Consider the following 21410-nt stretch of genomic DNA (forward strand, 5'->3'; position numbering starts at 1 on the left):
CGATTTCTATTAGGAAATGTCAGCTGGTCAGTGGGAAAGGCATATGACTATTAAAAATCCCAGATTGTACACAGGTCGGTTCAAGCCTACTCTCTGATCGACATATGTTAAGGGTACATGCTACCTATGACATAGTTATCTTCTTTTCAGGAGAGTTTCACTTACACCCAACAAACCTGTCCTTGATGCAATTAAAGTGTGTTAATTAGCTTATATGTTAATTAGGCAATGAAAACTTTCCTCATATTCTTTGCATAATTGAATAAATCCGTTTTCGTCATTGCATAATTATGAAAAAATTATGATTTTTCACAATACAATTATGTATACCTGTGAGTTGCATGGCTGGCAATTTGCTGTGTACATTCTCAGATTAATGTCTTAAATTCAACATACCAATGAGATCACTGTTAACATAATTAGGAGGTAATAATTTTTCACACTGGGAAATCCAGATCAAAGCTTACAATAGATAGTGGTAAACTGCTTATTATTAGATTTTAAGAAATATACCAACAGGTGGTAGTCATGGTTACTGATAAGAATGTTAAGGATGAGGGCAGCAATGTAGGTCCTGTGTTCAGAGCATCCGGCTGACAGCAACATTGTGGAAACATAGGACTAAAAATCCTTCTGCAAAAATTATCTTACATTAATTGATACACATAAGCATGTATTCTTCCATCTTATTGTATTTCACCCTCATTGTCTTTTGTAATTCTCCAAACTTGCATGATGAGACTTCTATATTGGCATGGACTTCGATCACCTTTCCATTTTCTCTGGACCCTGACCAAATCTAAAGATACTTCTTGTGTGTTCATTTGAAGTCGAAATGGTTTTATTGTGTAACATGTTGCCAGACATTTTTTGGCAGAAATTTGGATGAGATCGAAGATCAATAAAAAGGACCTTAGGGTGTGTTAATCAAGAGTTGCCATTCTGATATCAAATCACATTAAGCGATGCAGCCCCCTTTGGCCTCTTGTTGACTAACTATAATATTTTTTCGATTTGTGATCATATCTTAGGCTATTGTTTGATTATTTTTGTTTATCAATAATTATTTTTTGTTTACTCATATGCAGATTTCATGTTTCTGTTTATTGATAACAAATAGTTTAATGAAAACATGTACGGACACAAGCTTGAGTGATAATTGTCTTGACATTAACTACAGTGAAATGTTGATATTGACGCTGAGTTCTTGTATGCGTACAGCTGTTATCAGAAGATTTTAGTGATAGATAGTGCGAGTTACTATTGTATAAACCACAGGCCAGAAAAACCACTGTTAAATAAAAAATGTGTATGATCATGCATCAATGTATACATGTACCTTCAAGCTACGAATAACGACTATTTATTAACGTGATCAATTTTCCCAAATCCAATATGGATAATTGATGGTCGCACATAAAATTGACTTAAACGGTGGGAAGGAGGACGGATGGCGGGTAGGTGTTTCGTTGTACGGGATGATTCGACAGCTATCATGACTCGCGATCAAATGGTTTACAATGATAAACGCGTAAAACATCACATTAAATATCTCGGACATTACAATAAATACCTTTATCACTCTGATAACTGGGCAGCATAAAAACATTCCCATCTTAAAACATTGATCGATACCCCCTGATACTCTAACACACAAGCAGCAAAACATCGCCTAATGAATATCTCGAATAGAAGATCATTTTATTGAATAATAAAAAATATATACGTGAAAGAAATTGATTGCTAGAGTAATGCTGTTCAATACATAAACATTTCGTTGACTCTGAGGGTGGTTGAAATCTGTGTTTTTGAGGTGCTTGATAGCTTGAGTTCCATTTTACTCACGCCTTTTCACTTGTTTAATGAATCCCAATTGGTATATATAACGGCTTCGTAATGGTCACATGATCTCTTTGAAGTTATAAAACCGAATTCTTATTAATATAAAAATTGACATGATAGGTATCAAAGTTTTTTTTCCACAAATGTTTGATAAATGAAATATTTGATTTTTATATAAACTTGTTCATTTTCTAATGTTTGATGTTTAAAATCTAGGACATAGCTATTTGACCTCTATTATCTATTATTATATATGATATCAAAAATTCTTCATGTTGACAAAACAGAAAATAATTACACCATTCATTTTATTTTATTTTTCAATTTACAAAATATTCAGAAGCAACTGCCTGTTTGAAGATTTCCTTTTTATTGGATTTTTTGTGTGAAATGTTTGACCCCAGCAATGAAAATAATTTTATTGCTTTTTTAATATTTCTTTATTTACTGTGACAACAAATTCATGTGATGTGTATTTTTATTTTCGGTTCGTGAACTTGTAAAAAGTAAAATATGTTAATTAACGGCAATAACGGTGTAGTAATTGACAGCCTAATTGTGTTTGTTTACCAAGCATGCTCGTGTCAGATAGGGGGACAAAAAACCCTTGCATGCCTAGTCGTACTTAAAGCATTGTTTTCAGAACTGTACGTTCAGTGGTGACATTGTTACTCTTCGTAACATATGGGCTATGATCAGGCACTATAATACGTATACGCCACATTGGGGCCTACGTCAGAACCGTAGACCTTTCAGCGGCATTGTAGCGGTTATAAATGTACATTTGTTTTCTTGGACAATGCAATGAATTTTTCATACAGAAAACTATGCCAGATTTTTATAAGATAAAAACGGACAAAGATGGAAAGTCTGGGTGGTGAGTTAAGGATCGCAATTTTATATTGCATCAGATATCACCGGACGTAGACAAATATCTTCTGTATAGATCTATCAGGGAATGGGGACAATTTATTTCATATCTTCAAGGCCTCAAGATTACATTTTGAGTTAAAATCAATTCTCACCTACAAGGAAATTTAAAACCTGAAGTTGATCTGTCAACTTTTTACAATATAACGGTCATAAATTTGCATCATATTTAAGCAAGGGTATCAAAAAGGATCAGAAAAAAAATCTCTCCACTTATGTATGATAGTAAATTAATAATTCATGTTTCGAAAAAAAATGCCTTTGTGATATAATGTATATCTAATTCTCCTATTGTGTGAATAGTTTATGGATATATCCGGTGCCCTGTTATTTTTTTTTTGACTGAACAAAAAATTACTTAGTCATTGCTACATAATTATGATAGATTTTCTAATGAATAATCACTTTTTTTCACATCTGTAACTTCTTTATATTTCCGTTTCTCAGACATTTTAGCGAGCCGTCCATAGTAATGATTATACATCTATAAAGCCCCTGTCTACAGATAAGCCCCCTTTATTTTTGCAGAATCATCAATTTTTAGATAGTAATTTAAGCTAAAGTGGTTCACAAGTCCTCCTAAAACTTTTAATTCAAAAAGTTTTACACAAGGCGAGGGGGCTTATTTGAGGATGAATGCTGTTGAACTCTTATCTTTGGTCATTTGTTAATGGTTTAATTGTTTCTGTTGACCAGATTCTCGACAGAATTATGCCACCACCCAAACCTGAGAGAGTTACACCAAGAGAAGACAACTCCAAACAACAATACCAGCAACAGACCCTGTCCACTGTAGCCAAGCTCCAGCAACACCAAGAATATCTCCACGCATGTGACAAACCATCGTGGGGAAGTAACTCCAATCTAGAGGTAAGGACAGCGCAAAAAAACCACAAGTTTCTCAAACATTAATTACTAACACAAAGTAATTCAGCAAATTATAGTCCCCTACCAGATATTAAATTGTATGCCCGAAATGTATAGATATAATCAATTTGTAATAAATGGGCTGACCCATACCCTAAGTATGAAGTTTTAGTGACAAGTAGTGTAGGAGATGGAGTCTGGACAAATCTTTCTTTGTGGTAGGTCAAAGGTCAAAATGTAGGTCAGAGTGACCTACTTTAGATACAATATGGGGCACACCTCCTCCCAAAGATGAACACATACACCAAGTATTAATTGCCATAGATGTAGTGAGGGAGTTCTACACAATGAAAAACAATACCCCCCCCCCCCCCCCCCCCCCCCCCCCTGAAGCCCCATCCCCAGTTCCATTTGGGGGACTAATTATTAAACATTTTGTTTTCTAAGTTTGGTAACCACTCCAAAAGTCCAAATCAATTAATGTAAGAATTAGATCAGGTAGGTATGATTGTATGTATGACAAAATTGATTCTTAACCAATTATCATAGTCACAGCTGGTGGTGAGATGTCTATATTACTATAATACTACGATGAAAAAAATGGCTGTATCCCAATCTCTTAAAGTAAACTCAGCTACACTTAAACATGAGGGAACTATAGCGTTTGTCTCCACCTGTCTGTCTGTCCATTCATCTGTCCATCCCTCCCTCTGTCCTTCAGTCTGTCTGTCCGGATATTGGTTTTTAGACGATAACGTGAGAAAAGATGGAGGGATTCAAATGAAAATTAAGCTTCATTCAGTGTTAAGTTATGAGGTAATTCAGAGTAGGATTGAGTTTGGGGTCGATAGGTCATCTATGAAGGTCACTGATGCTAAAAATAGATATATTTCGTCAAATTTTGGTTTCCAGATGATACCTGCGATAGGGTTGACCAATCGTATCAAAACTTTATTGATGCAATATAAAGCTATTAGAAAGTATAAAGGGTGGGATTGAGTTTGGGGTCAAAAGGTCAACTGTGAAGGTTAGTTACAAGAATCGACATTTCATCACTATATTTTCATTTTACCCTCAGCCTCATGAAATAGTTAAGAAATGATTGTTAAGATGAGACAGCTGTGCTTTACTAGAAGTGATTGTTAAAATGAGGCAATCCTTCATTGCTATCAAGGCCTATGCTACTTAGAAAATTTAATGGCCGACAGGGGACCAGTGTTACATTCAGTACTAACTGTAAGCTTGCTGTAAAGCGAAGAATTTTTCTGACATGTTTTACCACATACCTCGGGAAAGGTTAAATTGTACATGTATATCAGTATACGGGAGACATAGATATTACTGTGTTACAATTAACATTCTCCGTGTAGGTAAAGATATACTTTTTTTCTGATATGTATAACACTCTTTAAACCCGTCTGTAAAATTCATGTAATGAATTCAAAGGAACACAAAGAACCATTCTCTCTTTTCCAAGTCAAACTATAGCAATTATAGACACTCAAACAATGGATAAATTATTGAGACAATGTCTATCCAGGACACATATACCGTATTTTACTGAGGACCAACCCTGACGGTCTGTAATAATGGAACCTCTGTTACCACATTTAACCTCTTATAAGCCAATTATAGAGGTTTATATAACATAATCTCGGACTTAAGGTGACAATGAAAGTCAAAAGACAATCATTGAATGGAATTATTACTAGGCACAGGCTTATTGCTGGATAACATTTAGGAAAGTTTTCATAAATAGGGTCATTTATGGAACCATTGTCCATTGTGTAACGCCCCCTCCCCCAACAACCACAACCACAAACTTCAGTCTCTAATTCAAACTTATTTCCCGAGCTGTAAAGATTTTGTGTCCCTGGGTCTCTAAATTCAAACTTATTTCCCGAGCTGTAAAGATTTTGTGTCCCTGGGTCTCTAAATTCAAACTTATTTCCCGAGCTGTAAAGATTTTGTGTCCCTGGGTCTCTAAATTCAAACTTATTTCCCTAGCTGTAAAGATTTTGTGTCCCTGGGTCTCTAAATTCAAACTTATTTCCCTAGCTGTAAGGATTTTGTGTCCCCGGGTCTTTAAATTCAAACTTATTTCCCGAGCTGTAAAGATTTTGTGTCCCTGGGTCTCTAAATCAAACTTATTTCCCTATCTGTAAAGATTTTGTGTCCCTGGGTCTCTAAATTCAAACTTATTTCCCGAGCTGTAAAGATTTTGTGTCCCTGGGTCTCTAAATTCAAACTTATTTCCCGAGCTGTAAAGATTTTGTGTCCCTGGGTCTCTAAATTCAAACTTATTTCCCGAGCTGTAAAGATTTTGTGTCCCTGGTTCTCTAAATTCAAACTTATTTCCCTAGCTGTAAAGATTTTGTGTCCCTGGGTCTCTAAATTCAAACTTATTTCCCTAGCTGTAAAGATTTGAGGCCAGAGTCTGTATGCTAACAGGTGGTAAATCAGTAACGTATAAATAGAACAGACACAGTAATTTGGTTTGTGTGCGGTCATGTTGAATTAATTAATTACTCTCTCAGTAAATTACAGTTCGTAACGCAAATATATTATTGACAAGTAAACAAATAAACAACAATACATGGAGTTAAACTATTCTTCATGTTTTCCAGATGTTCGCTGGCTATAATGTACTAATTCACTAAACACGTTGTCAGCCATGCTCCATGAAACATGTTGGTTGTATTCCTTTGTATAAAAGTACATATGTATAATAAATTCTCCGTTTGATGTAAAACAGAAGTTTTATTTCCTATTAATACTTGCTAGAAATTTGTTGAATTCAATATCAAAACTATTTTTGAGGATACACGTGTACTATCTACAACATCTGCCGATCAATTGCCTGATCAAGCACCTGCTTTTAATGGTTTTCATTATTGAGAACGTGGAAATATGTGGAGGGAATTAATTTTCAATAAAATTTTGATTTTGTGGAATATATATATATAATTATTGACATGTGATATATTATAATTATTGACATGTGATATATTTCTTATGTATTCTAATCAAAAATGTTTTTAAATTGAAAACTGATAAAATATTTAAAATTTCAAAAATAATTTCTTTAATATTCTAATAGAGTTCTAGTCAGTCATGCTTTATCAAAATATATTTATTTGTGAAATCTACATGTTCAATCAGAATTACTAAAGTCAAATTTAATAATTGAAAATTAATCACTTTATGTAAAAATTCAAAGTATTTCATTACATGTAAATGGTTTTAGAAAAAATTAATACTAAAAGTTGATAAAAAAAACCAGTTCAAGATAATAAGTTACATATAATTGTATTTTGTTTTGTCTATCTTTTTATTTATTTATGTTTTCAATTGAATTTTTCAATCTTTTTGTGATATGCATGCTCTTTCTTTCATTTTTTTGTAATCATTAGCAAATTTAACATTTTTTGGTGTAAATTTTGATATTTTTCATTTTTATTCATATCTGAATGAAATTCTACTTAAAAGCATGGTATAATTAACAAATTCTTTTAAACTTGTAAACTAGGACAGTGATCCTTTCCAATTACCTGGAATGTTAATTAGACAATTTCGTTAGATTTTTTTACACATCTGTTGACAGCAAGATGTATGTTTCTTTGTGAGGCATTGCGATCGATTACGCTCGATCAGTACTGACTCACGAAGGTGGGAAAAACGAAACTCCGAACTAATGGTGTCTGGACAAATTCCAGTTTCTTAATATGGGTGACAAGTCATGTTTTCCTATTGGATTTTCGATCAGCCAACATTACAACAATACTCTGATCAAGCCATTGTCTCCATAGGAATTTCTTATTGATTTAATGCTTAGTCTTTTAAAAAGGTTTCCAGTTCTGACAAACAACAAATTCATTTTAAATAGAATTAATTTAGCTTGAAAATTCTTTGCAATCCTTAATTCATTTGAAACCAAAAATAAATGTTTTATTACATAATAAAATTCCAACACTGCGCTGTGTGTCTTAAGTAATTGTTTTAAGATCACATGGGAATGGTACAAAATTAGAAGAAAACGACAAAGAATTTGGCAATTAAGTTTTAAACAAATGTAACATAATCATTTCTTGTCAGGATTTGCTATCATTTATGCTGGTTCCTTGAGTGGAAATATAGTAACTAGCTGATAAATAGACATTTCATGAAAAATATAAAGAAACAGAACATACCCACTAGCAGAGACCTATATTAGTATATAGGTCTCTGCCACTAGTAAGGATGTATATGTTTCTGTTTTTGTAACTGATCTGGGTTTGCTAATTTCAGATACACATACAGCAAAACTTGTTGATAATGAATTTTACAGGAAAGGAGAAAATAGTTTGTTTTATCCGAAATTCAATGAATTTTACAGGAAAGGAGAAAATAGCTTGTTTTATCCGAAATTCTAGTCTAGTGAGTTTTCCATAAAAATCCTGAATTGTTTAAGTATTGCTATGGAGAAAGAAAAAAAATCTTTTTTTTTCCCCTCCATAGCTATTTTTTTTTTTTTTTTTTTTGCATTTTTCCATACGAGTATCGACAAGCATTCCTTGTATACATGCAAGGCAAGAATCTTAATGTCATCACATGGATAAAGTAATTTTAAAATTAACTGATTAATAAGCATTTTGATATACGGGTATAGCCAGGGTTTAGTGAATTCTTGAAGCATTTGAAATATTCATTTTGTGACATGTCGAACAAATTTTGTGTCGTAGGGCGAAATGTACAAGAAACAGGATGACAACCATAGCGAGACGTCGGGGGAAACTTCGACCAGCGACAGCGGCCGAGGAGGCAGCGAGAGTGACATTCAGAGTAGCGGAGGACTCTCTCACTGTCTAGAGTTAGGTAAGGCATGATCCAGTCAATATACATCTTCAATTGCGATATTAAAAAAAAAAAAAAATTTTCTTTTTTTTTGTATTTTAGAATATATGTTTGTTAGGTGCTTTGAAACTTTTGTCATCAATGAATCAATTGTGTTTTTGATGTCTTGTTTTTAAAGTTCAGTTCCAACATTAATGTCTTTCCAAGTAAAAGAATTTAATTGAAATACAAATTTTGTTTTCAAATATTTTCTAGTATAATTCTGTATATCCTTGCATTAATTTTTGTTTTCTTTTGCTTGTAGATTATTTAAAAAATATGTATTCCCCATCCAATTCACCACGGAAGGAAAATATGCCCACACAGGGTGAGGGCACTGACACAAGGCGTGTGCCCGCAAGTAGTGAAAACATTGACCCTCGGAGGGTACCTAATCTTAACCAAATACATTTTAAACATCCGCATTTGTTACCTTCTAAACCACGGACAGTGCATCTAAACAGTCATAATAACATCTACCCCTCCCGTGGAGGGATCCCGCACAAGGGTCGTGGCCCAGTGGTACACTGGCGAGGCGTCGCAGACTATTTAAATACGTCCATGGCGACTATTGAGGATTATGATGAAGATGACAATACGACTACTTCAGGGAGTTATGTGGTAGAGGATGAGGATCTTCGGACTGATATGGCTGTCGGCATGGACTGTTTTGTGTGATAGCAGTGACCGTCCCATAGCATGGTAAGCATATGTACTTGAAAACAAAGGGAGATTACTACCAAATTATCTCCCCTAGTATAGTACTCCGTTATACCAATTGGTTTTCACTTGTTAGTTTTAGACTTGCCATGAAAATACATGTTTGTCATTTAAATTTGAATCAACCTGGAAAAAAGTAATTAAATCATGCTTCAAAGACTGGCACACAATCAGATTCCAATTAAATGTTGTAATGTAGCTTTGATAACTTACAGATTCCTATCTAGGTGTTATGCTGTAGAATTCAGCTCCCGTGCAGTTAAACATTAAAAAAAAAGATTCATTATTTTTTTTTTTGAAAATGAACCTCATAAACATACCTGTGCACTATACACAAATATTTATGGTAAAAGGTTGGCCAAATTACTTATCGCAGTCACTTACATGTTAATCTCCAATCCCTCTCCCAACTGACCACTAATCCTTTCCTCCCCTATCTCCAAAATGCACTCTTCCTCTCCTCTGGTAGGAAAATTATCATTCTTAAACTAAATTCTTTTTTTTTACTGGAAGAAATGATGGTCTCTCAAGCATATTCTGCTGTAGTAATGGTAGGGATGGTCGGTCTGTTAGGACGGACTTTTGCTAAAAGAAGGGGAGGTCTTGTAGGAGAAGGTCTATTGCTAACAGAAGGGATGGTCTCTTAGGAGCGACTATTGCTAAAAGGATTGGTCTCTAATAGGAGAGACTGAATTGCTAATAGAAGGGGTGGTCTCTCAAGAGAGACTATAACTAACAGAAGGGAGGTTCTCTCAAGACCGGTTTTAATTCATTGACAGTATAGGGGTGGTCTATCAAGACACTGAGTTTTCATTTCCTTATAAAACAGATATTGTCTAGTGAGACTGGTTCTAATATACTATACATATAACAGGGTGATCTGTCAAGACAGGTTTTTCTTCACTATCTGAGCGGATGGTCTTTCTAAACAGGTTCTAAATAATCAAAAGAAGGGATGGTGTCACTAGACAGTGTTCCAATTTACTTATAGAAGAGACATGGTCTTTTAAGACAGGTTCAAAGTTATAAACAGAAAGGATGGTCTTCCTTGGGCAGGTGAAATAATCCATCTAAACAAGCACAGTGGTCTCTCTAGACAGGTTCTACTTAACTGTCTTAACACATTATAGCTACTTCTCAATACCAATATATAATTTAAGTGATCCTTCTAAACAGGTTTTACATTGCCGATACAAGAATCATTAATCTTTACGATGGGATCTAATTTATCAATATATAACCATTCTATTGTACGAGGGCCAGGTGTCATACATTGTCATTTATGTTATAGAGATGAGGGAATTGGGTTTACCAGAGGGCAGGACTTTGATGAAATGTACTTTTATGAAAACCAGACTATTTTTTTCAATTCTGAATATTAAAATGTTTTCAGAATTATTCCTGGATGGTGGTGATTAATGCATTTTTAAATAGGTTATTTATCTTCATGATTTGTAGTGTGTGACTTTTTTTTCCTGAAAAAAAATTGTAAAAATATGACATACATGTATACATATTTTGCTGAAAATTTGTAGAATTTTGTTTACTTTGAATTTTAATCATTTTAGAAATGAAACTTTCAAGTTCTGAATTTGTCTGACATCTATCATAAGCTATCAATTTCAGAAAATTACATTTGTGTATTCAATTATAAGTGATTTTCAGCACAAATATATTGTGAAGTGGAGTGTGATTCACAGTTCATAAATTATCAATTATATTGGGATATGCAAGTCATTTATAAAATACAAAATTTTCAAAAAAAATTAAAGCAAATTAAATATATGATTTACAAAATTGTTTAAAATGATGAAGGTGAAGAAATCAACTCCGTTCAAACCCATAAAAACTTGAACCAGTTTGTGACTCATAAAATCTATAGAGAAATACAAATTCCTGTTTCACTATAAAATATCTTGAGGTATATTTTACAAGATATTAATAAAATTCATACAGATTTCTTTGGCTTTAAACACTATATGATCAAAGCAAGAGGGTAGATGGTTATCGACGCGGAATCGCTGTACGATTCAATGAACGCCATTATGGCTTTGTGACACCTAAACATTGTCACATCAGATATACACACATCATTAACCTCTATAGTAATTATCTCCCCTGATTCAAGGCAGTTTCTGACTGGGCCAGGTTTATTGACTCCTGAACAAACTGATTGGTTCAGCAGTTGAAATGTACTCATCCCAAGAAGTGGTCAAACTCGTTCCGGCTAGTACCGCTATATGTATTTATATAAATACTCACAAAAGAAAAAAAATCAATTTGAGTCCCTCGGGTACAGCTATTTTACATATAACTACCCCTTTAATGGCCAAAAGATGAAAGAAAATAACTGACATTCCCCTTTCTATCAGATAGCATTGGAAACAGAATAATGATACGTCTGTTTTAGAAAGAGGAGGAATTTCTAGATGACTGACTTTGATACAAATACATAAAGGTTCTCGTGTACAAATGACCATCCTGTTATCAAACGGAAAAACGGCCGAATCTGAAATTCTTCCGGAAACCGTACACAAGTTCAGGTTGCGGTGTATAATTATGTTGTGTGAAGATCTCTTCTCCATCTTGTAATTTTCACTTCAGTTATTACTTAAATCCAGACTTTTCAGTCAAGTTTATATTGCCATGGGACATTATGTTGAGGTTTTTCACCTGTTCAACATATGGCAGACATTGCTAATGATACCGTTTGCCTGTAACACCAACTTTTGATTGGTGTAAATTATATCAATGGGATAAAAAGACCAATACATTTAACAATACTAAAGAAAATGTAATTTCTAACATCTAAAAAGTATAATTATGAAACGAAAAAACAAAATTCAAACAAAACTTAATTTCAAATATCCCTGCCGGTCATGTTAAAGAAAACTACAAACACCTTTTTTCATAGATGGAACAGAAAATATGTTTTTACTGGGAAAATATCTTGCATGAGAACTACATTGTACAAGGTAAATCCAACAGAAATGAGTGATGTTTGCTTATGCCTGCAGTATTATCCCCTCAAAGACATCTTCCAAGTGCGGATAATTTTGTTTATGAATCCTTCCACTATAAAAACAATAATGCTATTTGTATTATTTTACTTTCATTGATAATGCATTCCTTAAGTCAATATAAGTCAATGTAATTTATTTTCATTCATTTTTTTTCCCGACATTTAGTATTTTCATTAAAAGAGGCCTGTTCTGACTACTTCTCCAAATGTACTGCACATATTTCGATGAAACTTTTACATTTCACAAATATGCAAGGTAAATTATATGGTATCTTTAAGAATTGAATAAAACACCATGCAATTTCGATTAGAGCATTCAAATATGACACCATAATTAGGCTGCTAATATCAAATTTAAATTTTCTGATAATTTAAATGTACAAAGATATATCAAAAAGGCAATTGCACAAACATTAGAATAGCTAGTATCTGTGATATATATTTGCAATTTATTGAATTTGATATGCTGAACAAATGCAAAAATGTTATTTTAAGGTATGTTATTTTGGTTTTCTAACCATTGAAGTCAAAGTTCGACAGTTCACCAATATGGATGTTATCATTGGTTCCAATTAAATCAATTTGAAGATATATTTTTTAAGTTGATATTTAACATACTTCTGATATTTTAAAATGAATTTAATCTCCTGTTGTTATCAAATTTTCTTATCGCTTGAAATCAATATTTTTCTGATCTAAAATGCAAATTCAATTATTGAGAAGTGATTAATCTTGTCAATGCAAACCAAAATTAGTTTGAACAGTTAAAATAGAAATGCACTTTAATGCTTAACATTACAAAACAACATATTAAAATCCTTAAATTTGAATCTGAATTTCAATTATATTAAAGTGCTTTCAATTCAAGCAGTCAGTATTTTGTTGGTTTATGCCTGTTGTAAGTCTGTAGAGTGCACAAATTATTACAGACATGTACATTTGATATATCTTTTTTGAAATCATCTTTAATAAGTTGTTCATCACAAAAAGGATGTTTTTATTGTGAAGAATTTTAAAGTAGTTTTGAATTATTGTAAATTTCATTAATTTTCTATTTATGATGTAAAGCGATTGTGTTGCATAATAATGACTTCTCAAAAAAAATAAAGATATTCTTTATTGAAAATACAGTTTTTAAATAATATTGATAATATGATGCCTTGTGAAATGATGTGAATATTGTAAAATAAATAATAATATGAGTATTTCACCTTCAACTTGAAAGTTTTCCCTGATTAAAGATAGAAAAAGAACCAATTATTCGTAAAATGATTCCCAATTTGAGTTTGTAATTTTATTTTTTGATATTGTTCTTTACAAGAAAAAGTATTTTAATTATTATTTTAAATTTTTCAAATGATTTTGAAACATTTTAATCTTGGATATAAGTTAGCCTTAAATGACAGTTGATCAGCACTGTGTATTATAGCTGTCTTGTTCAAACTTAAATACCACTTACAGGTGAAAGCTTCATGTAGGTATTTCCCATTGGTGTATATATACTTAGTGTGTACACAAGCTCTTAAAGGCATTACACTTGTACTAATTTAAAATTTCAAAACAGTATTTACATTTGATAACCATTTCAAATGTGATACCTCAGGGCACGAATTTCACAATGGAAGCCATAATGTAACAGAACAAAACAAGGTTAGATAGAATTTGTGTATACGGAACACAATTTATCAGAGGATTACATTAAATTCAAACAAATAAAAAAATGTATCTTTGTGTTGAGTCATCCTAGATGTTTGTGTGAACTAGCATAGTTTGACCAAGATTAATTTGACAATGTCCCGGAAGTGATGTAGGTCAAGTGAATCACTTTATCACTGTCACAAATAGACCATTACACTGAGCACCTTGTCCATCAGTGATGTAGGTAAAGTGAAAGTACACAACCTGCCAAAAAACAGCATCATCAATTATATATATAGGGAAAATGAAAGTACATTTCATATGTCCATAAAACAACAATAATAATATCAGCTCATTATTTATATAGGTAAAATGAAAGTGAATGTGACATACATAAAAAAGTATTCAATTTATCATTTATACACCTAAAGTGAAAGTCCATGTTAATGCACAGGAAAAAAGAAGGAAGGAAGGCAAATAAACATCCCGGAAATAGTGTAGTATTTTTTTAGTACTTTCCTTACCTGACATGTTGTTGTTCATTAAGATGATATGTTTACTGTTACTGGATTGGGAGGAAAGGTTGGCCATGTACATGAACTTTCCCCCAGAATTTGTCACTGTCATTGGTTACATGCACAACATCTATTTTTAGTCCAATCATTTAGTGTACTCTAGTTTAATTACTTCGGTGCCCAAAGCAAGTTTCAGTAAATAATTAGCGAAATTGGCCTCTGGAACTGAAATTAAATTAATCTAATTTGTATTTTCTGAAAATTTGTTCTTATGTACAAGGAAGCAGTGATCTTTATTTTGCACTCTTTAGATTTTTTTTAATCTAATATAAGTGTGTGCACCCCAACTTGTTATATTCTAATGAATTCTACGTTCCAGAACACAGTAGTATTTTAGCCAACAACTAATTCTAATTTAAAGCATTCTAGAGCTAGCTCTCAGCACAAATTCAATTTTCTAAAAAAAAAAATTAGTATCCTACTGTAAAAGCATTGCAACAAAATAATTAGTAGTTCTACTAATAAATGCAATTTCCTTTAAAACACAACAGTACATTGCTCAAGTTAATTTCTAAATTTTATCTTATAAATGCATTTTGGTATTGAGAGTGCTTTATATCAATAATTGTTTTCGGAACATTTCGCGAAGATTCCATTAAGATATCTATTGAAGTAACTGTCGAGATAAATAAAGGCATTCAAGGAAATATGATTTTGCTATAAATATGAATAATTAATGATTTTGGATATGGACATGACAAAACATCTTAAAAATCATGACACCATGGTGTTTAAGCAGCCGAACAGAAACATACCCAGTCACTGATTGTGAATATGATCAAGCGCTACAACTGAATTGAAATATGTTGACAATCTGTGATTTAACAAAACACACTTATTTGAATGTATATCGGAAAGGAAGACATAATTTACAAATCATTTATCTATTTCCCTTTCTGTATTTTGCAGACATTGAAAGCCAAGATGGAGACGTCCCTGTTTCGTAATTTCGGAGTGAAATCCAGATATATGGTGCCAAAGGAATGAGCTTTTGTATTGAAATGATGACTGTTGTCGCTGGTATAGATGTTGAGTAATGAGAGAGAGAGAATGAGAGAGGTGATAAGGGTGTACGAGATTTTTTGTCTGAATAAGATGTTGTTGCTATGCTAAGAGGCCAAAAGCCAGTGAGGAATATAGATGTGTATGTATGAAATTATAAGCAGTATTATTGTGCATGTGCATGGAAAAATAATAGTATATGGACCGGGATTCTTGATAATGTAAAGAATGCCATGATAATAATACTCATACAAGTTTTGCTTGAGAATCCATCATTTCTTAGAAATTTCTGAACATTCTTTTATAGGTCTCTCAGTACAGTTGCTATTAGGGCATCTGTGTACATTTGAAATGTTGAAGGAAATTAGTTTATGAAAATGTTGACATAGGTTGTAACTGCTTTCAAAGGCGTGTGGAATATTGAGACCAAATTTGACCAGAAAGGAAATGTGTGATATTTGTTTCTAAAACATTAACGTTTTCCATCAGTTCCTTTTGGGAGTAATCAGTTATACTAGGTATGGCCCTCTGTACAGTATTACATCTACTTTGTCATTTTACTAGGCCTAAACTGTATAAATAATTGTTTGATTAAACCTTTTTGTAAAGAGCTTGCATAAGAATTGGTGTCATGCCGATTGTTCGCATATCAACAACATGGCGTTTTTTTTTTTTTTTTTTTTTGTAAAGAGCTTGTATAAGAATTGGTGCCATGCCGATTGTTTCGCATATCAACAAGATGGCGTACAACTACATTGTTTAGTTATATGGACTGTTTAACAAAGTGTATTATAATTTTGATCATGTTGACTTTATGAAATAGTATTTTATATCAGAAAATGTAAGTTAACTGCTGACGAATATTGAATCCAGTGCTACATTCCTTGTGTAAAATCATCCATGAATTTTGGCATTAATATAAGGTCCGGCATATTGCGCCGTGGAAAGAGATTTTAATCAAACATTTATGGGTGTGGAGCGATGGTAGTTATGTGTTAAAATTACCCAGGTTGTATATCATATCAGTGATTTCGCTTAAAGGAGACAATTATGGTAATAATAGTTTGGCTTCAATATTTCATACAAAATGCCGTTCGTTGGTATTTTATTGGTAGTGCTGATCAAAATACCACCTGTCTGTGCTTTTGTGACTTAATTAGATAATGAAGATGTTAAGGCTGTCGTTCACATTCAGTAAGTTGTGATAGGTATAATTGTTCTTAAACTCCCTAAGTAACCTTTGTCTGAATGGTATGACCTTCAGACAAAACCATATTGGCTACGTCCTAATAACAAATTACACTTAAATCGAGACATCCACACTTAGAGCTTTTTGAATCATTTACAAAAACGAAATCTTTATGATACGAAAAATGTTTTTTCTAAAAGCCGCACTAACCTTCATTCCTTGCCAAATTTAACAGAAAATATGAACATTTCTGAGGAGCGAATGGCTAAATAGACCATTACACCACCAATCACTTCCCAATTAAACTGATTACAATCTACCTTGCTCGGTCGATTGGCCATGTATAGGCTTACAAATGTAGGCATGGAATCTCTAACAGAGTTTTAAATACATGGAGTCAACAATCCTGTTAGGGCCATCGTTTATCATAGACCTGTCAGAAATAAATATTTTATAATAACTAGTTGGTAGTCGAAGAATTTCTGACATCATTAATGGTTAATGTGTATGGAAAATAACGCTGTCCCATTGTTCAACAATTTGATTTTTTTTCGTTATTTACGAAGATATGTTGAAAATTGAAATGTTTTGGAATTTCATTATGTCCCATCCTGCCAGATTTAATTGCTGTTTTGCGGTGATCATGTATCGCTCAGATGAACAGATTATAGAATTATTAAGATAAACTATTTAAAAGAAACCCTACTAAATGTATCGTAATGTGATGAAATGAGACGATGTCATATTCTGTAAAATTCTTTGTCACTTTCCGATAACAATAGAGACCAAAACAAGAAGATATTTTAAAACATTTCATCAATAGACACCGAAAACTTACTCCTCTGATGTGAAAATATATCATTTGACCAAACAAATGAAATAACTTCTCTCTTAACACAGCTACTGTTACATTCATGTGAGACGGGGGCTACTTATTGTAGCAGGTACTTTATTGTACTTGGAACTGACAGACTAACAATACAACTCTCATTTGGCATTAATATTGAATGTCATGATGTAAGAAAGAGATAGGCCCTGGTACATACCGGTACAGGAACATAGGCGAGTTTATAATCCTATAGATCACAGTAGATTTGGCAAGTCATGCGCTAATGAAACCCCTTTAACTATCAGAACCCTACAAACGGCGTGGTGCTACCTTGACCTAGGGCACATCAGGTATTACTCAAATGAGCTCAAACATTTTACATTTTTATTATTTTTTATTATGGAAGAAATACTTTATCTTCTAGAATTTAATGACGGAAGAAAAATATAACCCGGATGACGGGTACATATAATTCGGATTTTAATTATCTGCCGCAGTGTGTAATTATAAGAATGTTGGCGGGGTTGGCATTATGCTCAGATTCTATAAGGCATTTGAATTCATTTGATATACAGAACCACGGTAGTCTATCAAACCATTCAATTTCTCTTACTGCTGACAGGCGTGTGGAAAAGAACATATATTTCACTTTAATTGGTGGCCATGAAATAACCAGAAACTCCGTCACACGAAAGTGCTAATGATATTTTATTTATTCTATGTGAGAAAGTGAAAGATTTCAGGGTTTCTAAAGTACAAATTTACTGTTTATTCAGCACAAAGGAACTAATTGGTTATCATCTCGATATAGATTGAGTCATTTACCACAAAGAATTAAATCCCCCCTGCTGGTATCTTATCAATCGAAGTAATAATTCATTATGTATACCACATCCACATTTTCTTTGATTTGAATTGATGTGTTATGAAACTTATTTTGAGAATTTTATAAAAAAAAGTATTTTTCATTATTTTTAATATTAAAGATATAACTTCGATTTTCCCCTATTTCCTTCCATTTAAACATTCTATATGTATAGTAGATTCCTCTTGTCGCTGTATTATTGATGGTATTAAATCGCTGGAATGACGCGCGAGACATCTGATATCATTAACCAGAGATATTTGGATAGCTCGTTTGGTTTCTACAACGAAAGCAGGTTTATCATTATTATTACATTTTGAAAATGAAACAACTTTGTGAATATTACGAACCGTATTAGTGAGTTGGTTTATATGATGGAAGTATTCCTAGTGTCCAGTTGTGTGATATTAGTGTGGTGTTCGATGACGCCTGTTGATTTCGTTATGTGATATTTGTGTCCATTTCTCCATACTGTTTAATTAATTGTTACCATATTTGGTGTGCATAGCGTATGCACATAGATTAACTAGTTTCAAATACGAGACTGATTATTGATACAAATGAAAAAGATTTTCAAAAAATCATAATAAAAATCATAAAATTTGCATGTGGAGTTTGTTTTTGTGTTGAATGATTTTGTTTTGACACATACCTGTACAGTGAAGAAGCAATATGAGATTAAAAAAATAATGATTTTGAATGAAATCCGACATGAAATACGATTAATGAAAGGTGGAAATAGTGAAAGAGTGGACCAGGGAAACAGGTTAAATGTAAAATAACTTTAGAAAGATTTCTGCCGATTAAAATTCTTCGCCGTCCCAGCCGTGCATGACTTTAATGTCCAAAAAACATGAAAAGAACTAGCCAAATACTTGTTCTATATGTAAAGTACATACTTATTAAAGTTTTACACATTTTCGAAGTATGTGTTCGCAACACGCTATATTGTAAGTAAATCTGAAAGTTATTGCCAATTCCTCCCCCCCCCCCCCCCCCCCCCCAAAGTTTACGAATGTTCGTTTAAACTAGAAATTTGATCTGAGCAATGGTCCAAAATATCAGCGTTCATCATTATTTGAGTTGACGTCCGAATATCTAGCTATTCTCTTTACTACATACACATACTGGAATCTGATGTGAACTCAATGTTGACGCTTACGAGAACGTAATGATTTATCCCTGATTCCGCTCATTTAATGCGGCGAAGCCAGTAACAAAACAAACAAGAGAGAAATGGTATCAACACATTTCAATGGAAATTAAAAGATGCAGTTGAACAAATATTAACAAGGTATCACAAGCGATTATCTAAGATGTTTAACAATCAAAATCTATTTATGAATGAAAATAAAGTCGCTTGAGAGAAGTCTTATTATAGCAAAAAGTGACCTTGTCCTTCACCGTGGTACCTTAAAACACCAACTCGTTCGAGGTATACTCATACTAACCAATGTAGAATGTTTGATTAAAATGGAAGAAATAATGAAGTCGCTGGAGCTCTGAAAACTATTTATTAAAAATAGTAACAATGACCTTGTACTGTGTACGTGACCTTAGTTAGCACCATGAAACTTTAACTCGGAATTAGAAGGAAACCTGTATGATGTACCCTAAAATCTCGATAATAAGCCGCGGCTTATTTTATTATTTGTTATTTTTATTGGTAAGGAATCCCAGGCTAACTTTTGAAGCAGGCCTATTTTCAAGGCCGTCTTATTTTCGAAGTCATTTATCCTGTAAGCCGAGTAAGACTTACTTACGAGACCGTCTTACTTTCGAAGCCTTTCATCGATGAAAAAAAAATCATCGATAAATAACATTCGCCGATACTAATAAGAGTTAATGAAATCGTCAGCACTATTCTTAATTACTCAAAATCATTTATAACTTTTACCCCTTTCATCAACCAGAACTGGACTAGATCTTGTTCAAACGCACAACTAACCCTGAGCAAAACACATCATATGATCACCATGTGATGTTCTTATTATTTATTTATAGACACAGCCATGCATGTCGAAATATAAATGTAATTATACCAAAAATGACCTGTCGTCGTGACCTCTGATTACCATATCAATTATACTACTTGTTTCGATACGACTATAAAATAATTCTTAAGTGAAACGGGGAAGTGACAAAATAACTAAAAAGCATATCTATTTTGTGTGTTGAGAACATAATTAAATTCCAGCTTTGGTTAGTGAAATAATATTTGTACTTTCTGAGAAACTGATATTTCACGTAGAACTTAAACTGGCACTTAAAATTTTAGCGCATTACCGAACTAAAACATATTAGCGCCATGATGACTTGACGCATGGAAGACAATTGCCTGAGAAAACAGTATACAGAAACTGCTTTTAGCGCAATTTCATTTTAGCGGAATGTTGCCAGCTCTAAAATCGCTAAAATAAGATTACCGCCAAAACATGTAAATTAAGAGTATCAAGGAACGGTTCACTGTCACCATTCATCAATGGCACAAGAAACACGGTTTTGAACTTACTAAATGTAATACGACAGCAAAAAAATGTACACTTTTGTCGTCGCAGAACAACGCAGTATTACGTGTTTTGTGTGGCGACACAGCAAGTGTAACGGATCTCAAGAGATTTCTCATGTTGACGAACTAAATTCTCATCTGGTTTTATTCTTCCAGAGCGCCTTTACCTAACAAGAGTTCTAACCATCATGACCTTATTTCTCACAGAATGCTAGCTTTTTTTTTTATAAATGTTAGTGCCTATACACAATGCACTTATCGCAGATAGCTGGTGACGTTAGTGACCGATGTAATTAAAGTCCTATTGCAATTTGGTTTTCTAAACATCATTACAAGAACAATAAGAAGATACTGTAATGTAAAAGAAGCCATTATTGTCAACTCAAATTCGACAAAACGTTGGCAAAATAAATTTACAATGAGTCCATGGGAAACGCTAAGACAATCAAATCTGGTATTCAGGAAGAGTATAAGGCATTTGTTTCATTGAAGACACACACAATTAAAGTTTTTAACAAATCCAGATAAAATGACGTTCTCAAAACACGAG

General features: G+C 33.0%; 1 protein-coding gene across 5 annotated transcripts in view; it reads left to right on the plus strand.

Annotated features, from left to right (window-relative positions):
- LOC117329678 (protocadherin alpha-6-like) overlaps nucleotides 1-18956 on the plus strand; it is a 69206-nt gene extending 50250 nt beyond the window's left edge. For all 5 annotated transcript variants that reach the window (XM_033887749.1, XM_033887750.1, XM_033887751.1 and 2 more), the window contains 4 exons: nucleotides 3469-3642; nucleotides 8361-8493; nucleotides 8777-9213; nucleotides 15376-18956. In XM_033887749.1, coding sequence (XP_033743640.1) covers nucleotides 3469-3642; nucleotides 8361-8493; nucleotides 8777-9189 — 720 coding nt within the window. In that variant the 3' untranslated portion in view covers nucleotides 9190-9213; nucleotides 15376-18956. The remainder of the gene's footprint in view (nucleotides 1-3468; nucleotides 3643-8360; nucleotides 8494-8776; nucleotides 9214-15375) is intronic.
- Nucleotides 18957-21410: the final 2454 nt, after the last annotated feature.

Source organism: Pecten maximus, chromosome 6, assembly GCF_902652985.1.
Source record: "Pecten maximus chromosome 6, xPecMax1.1, whole genome shotgun sequence".
Taxonomy (NCBI): Eukaryota; Metazoa; Mollusca; class Bivalvia; order Pectinida; family Pectinidae; genus Pecten; species Pecten maximus.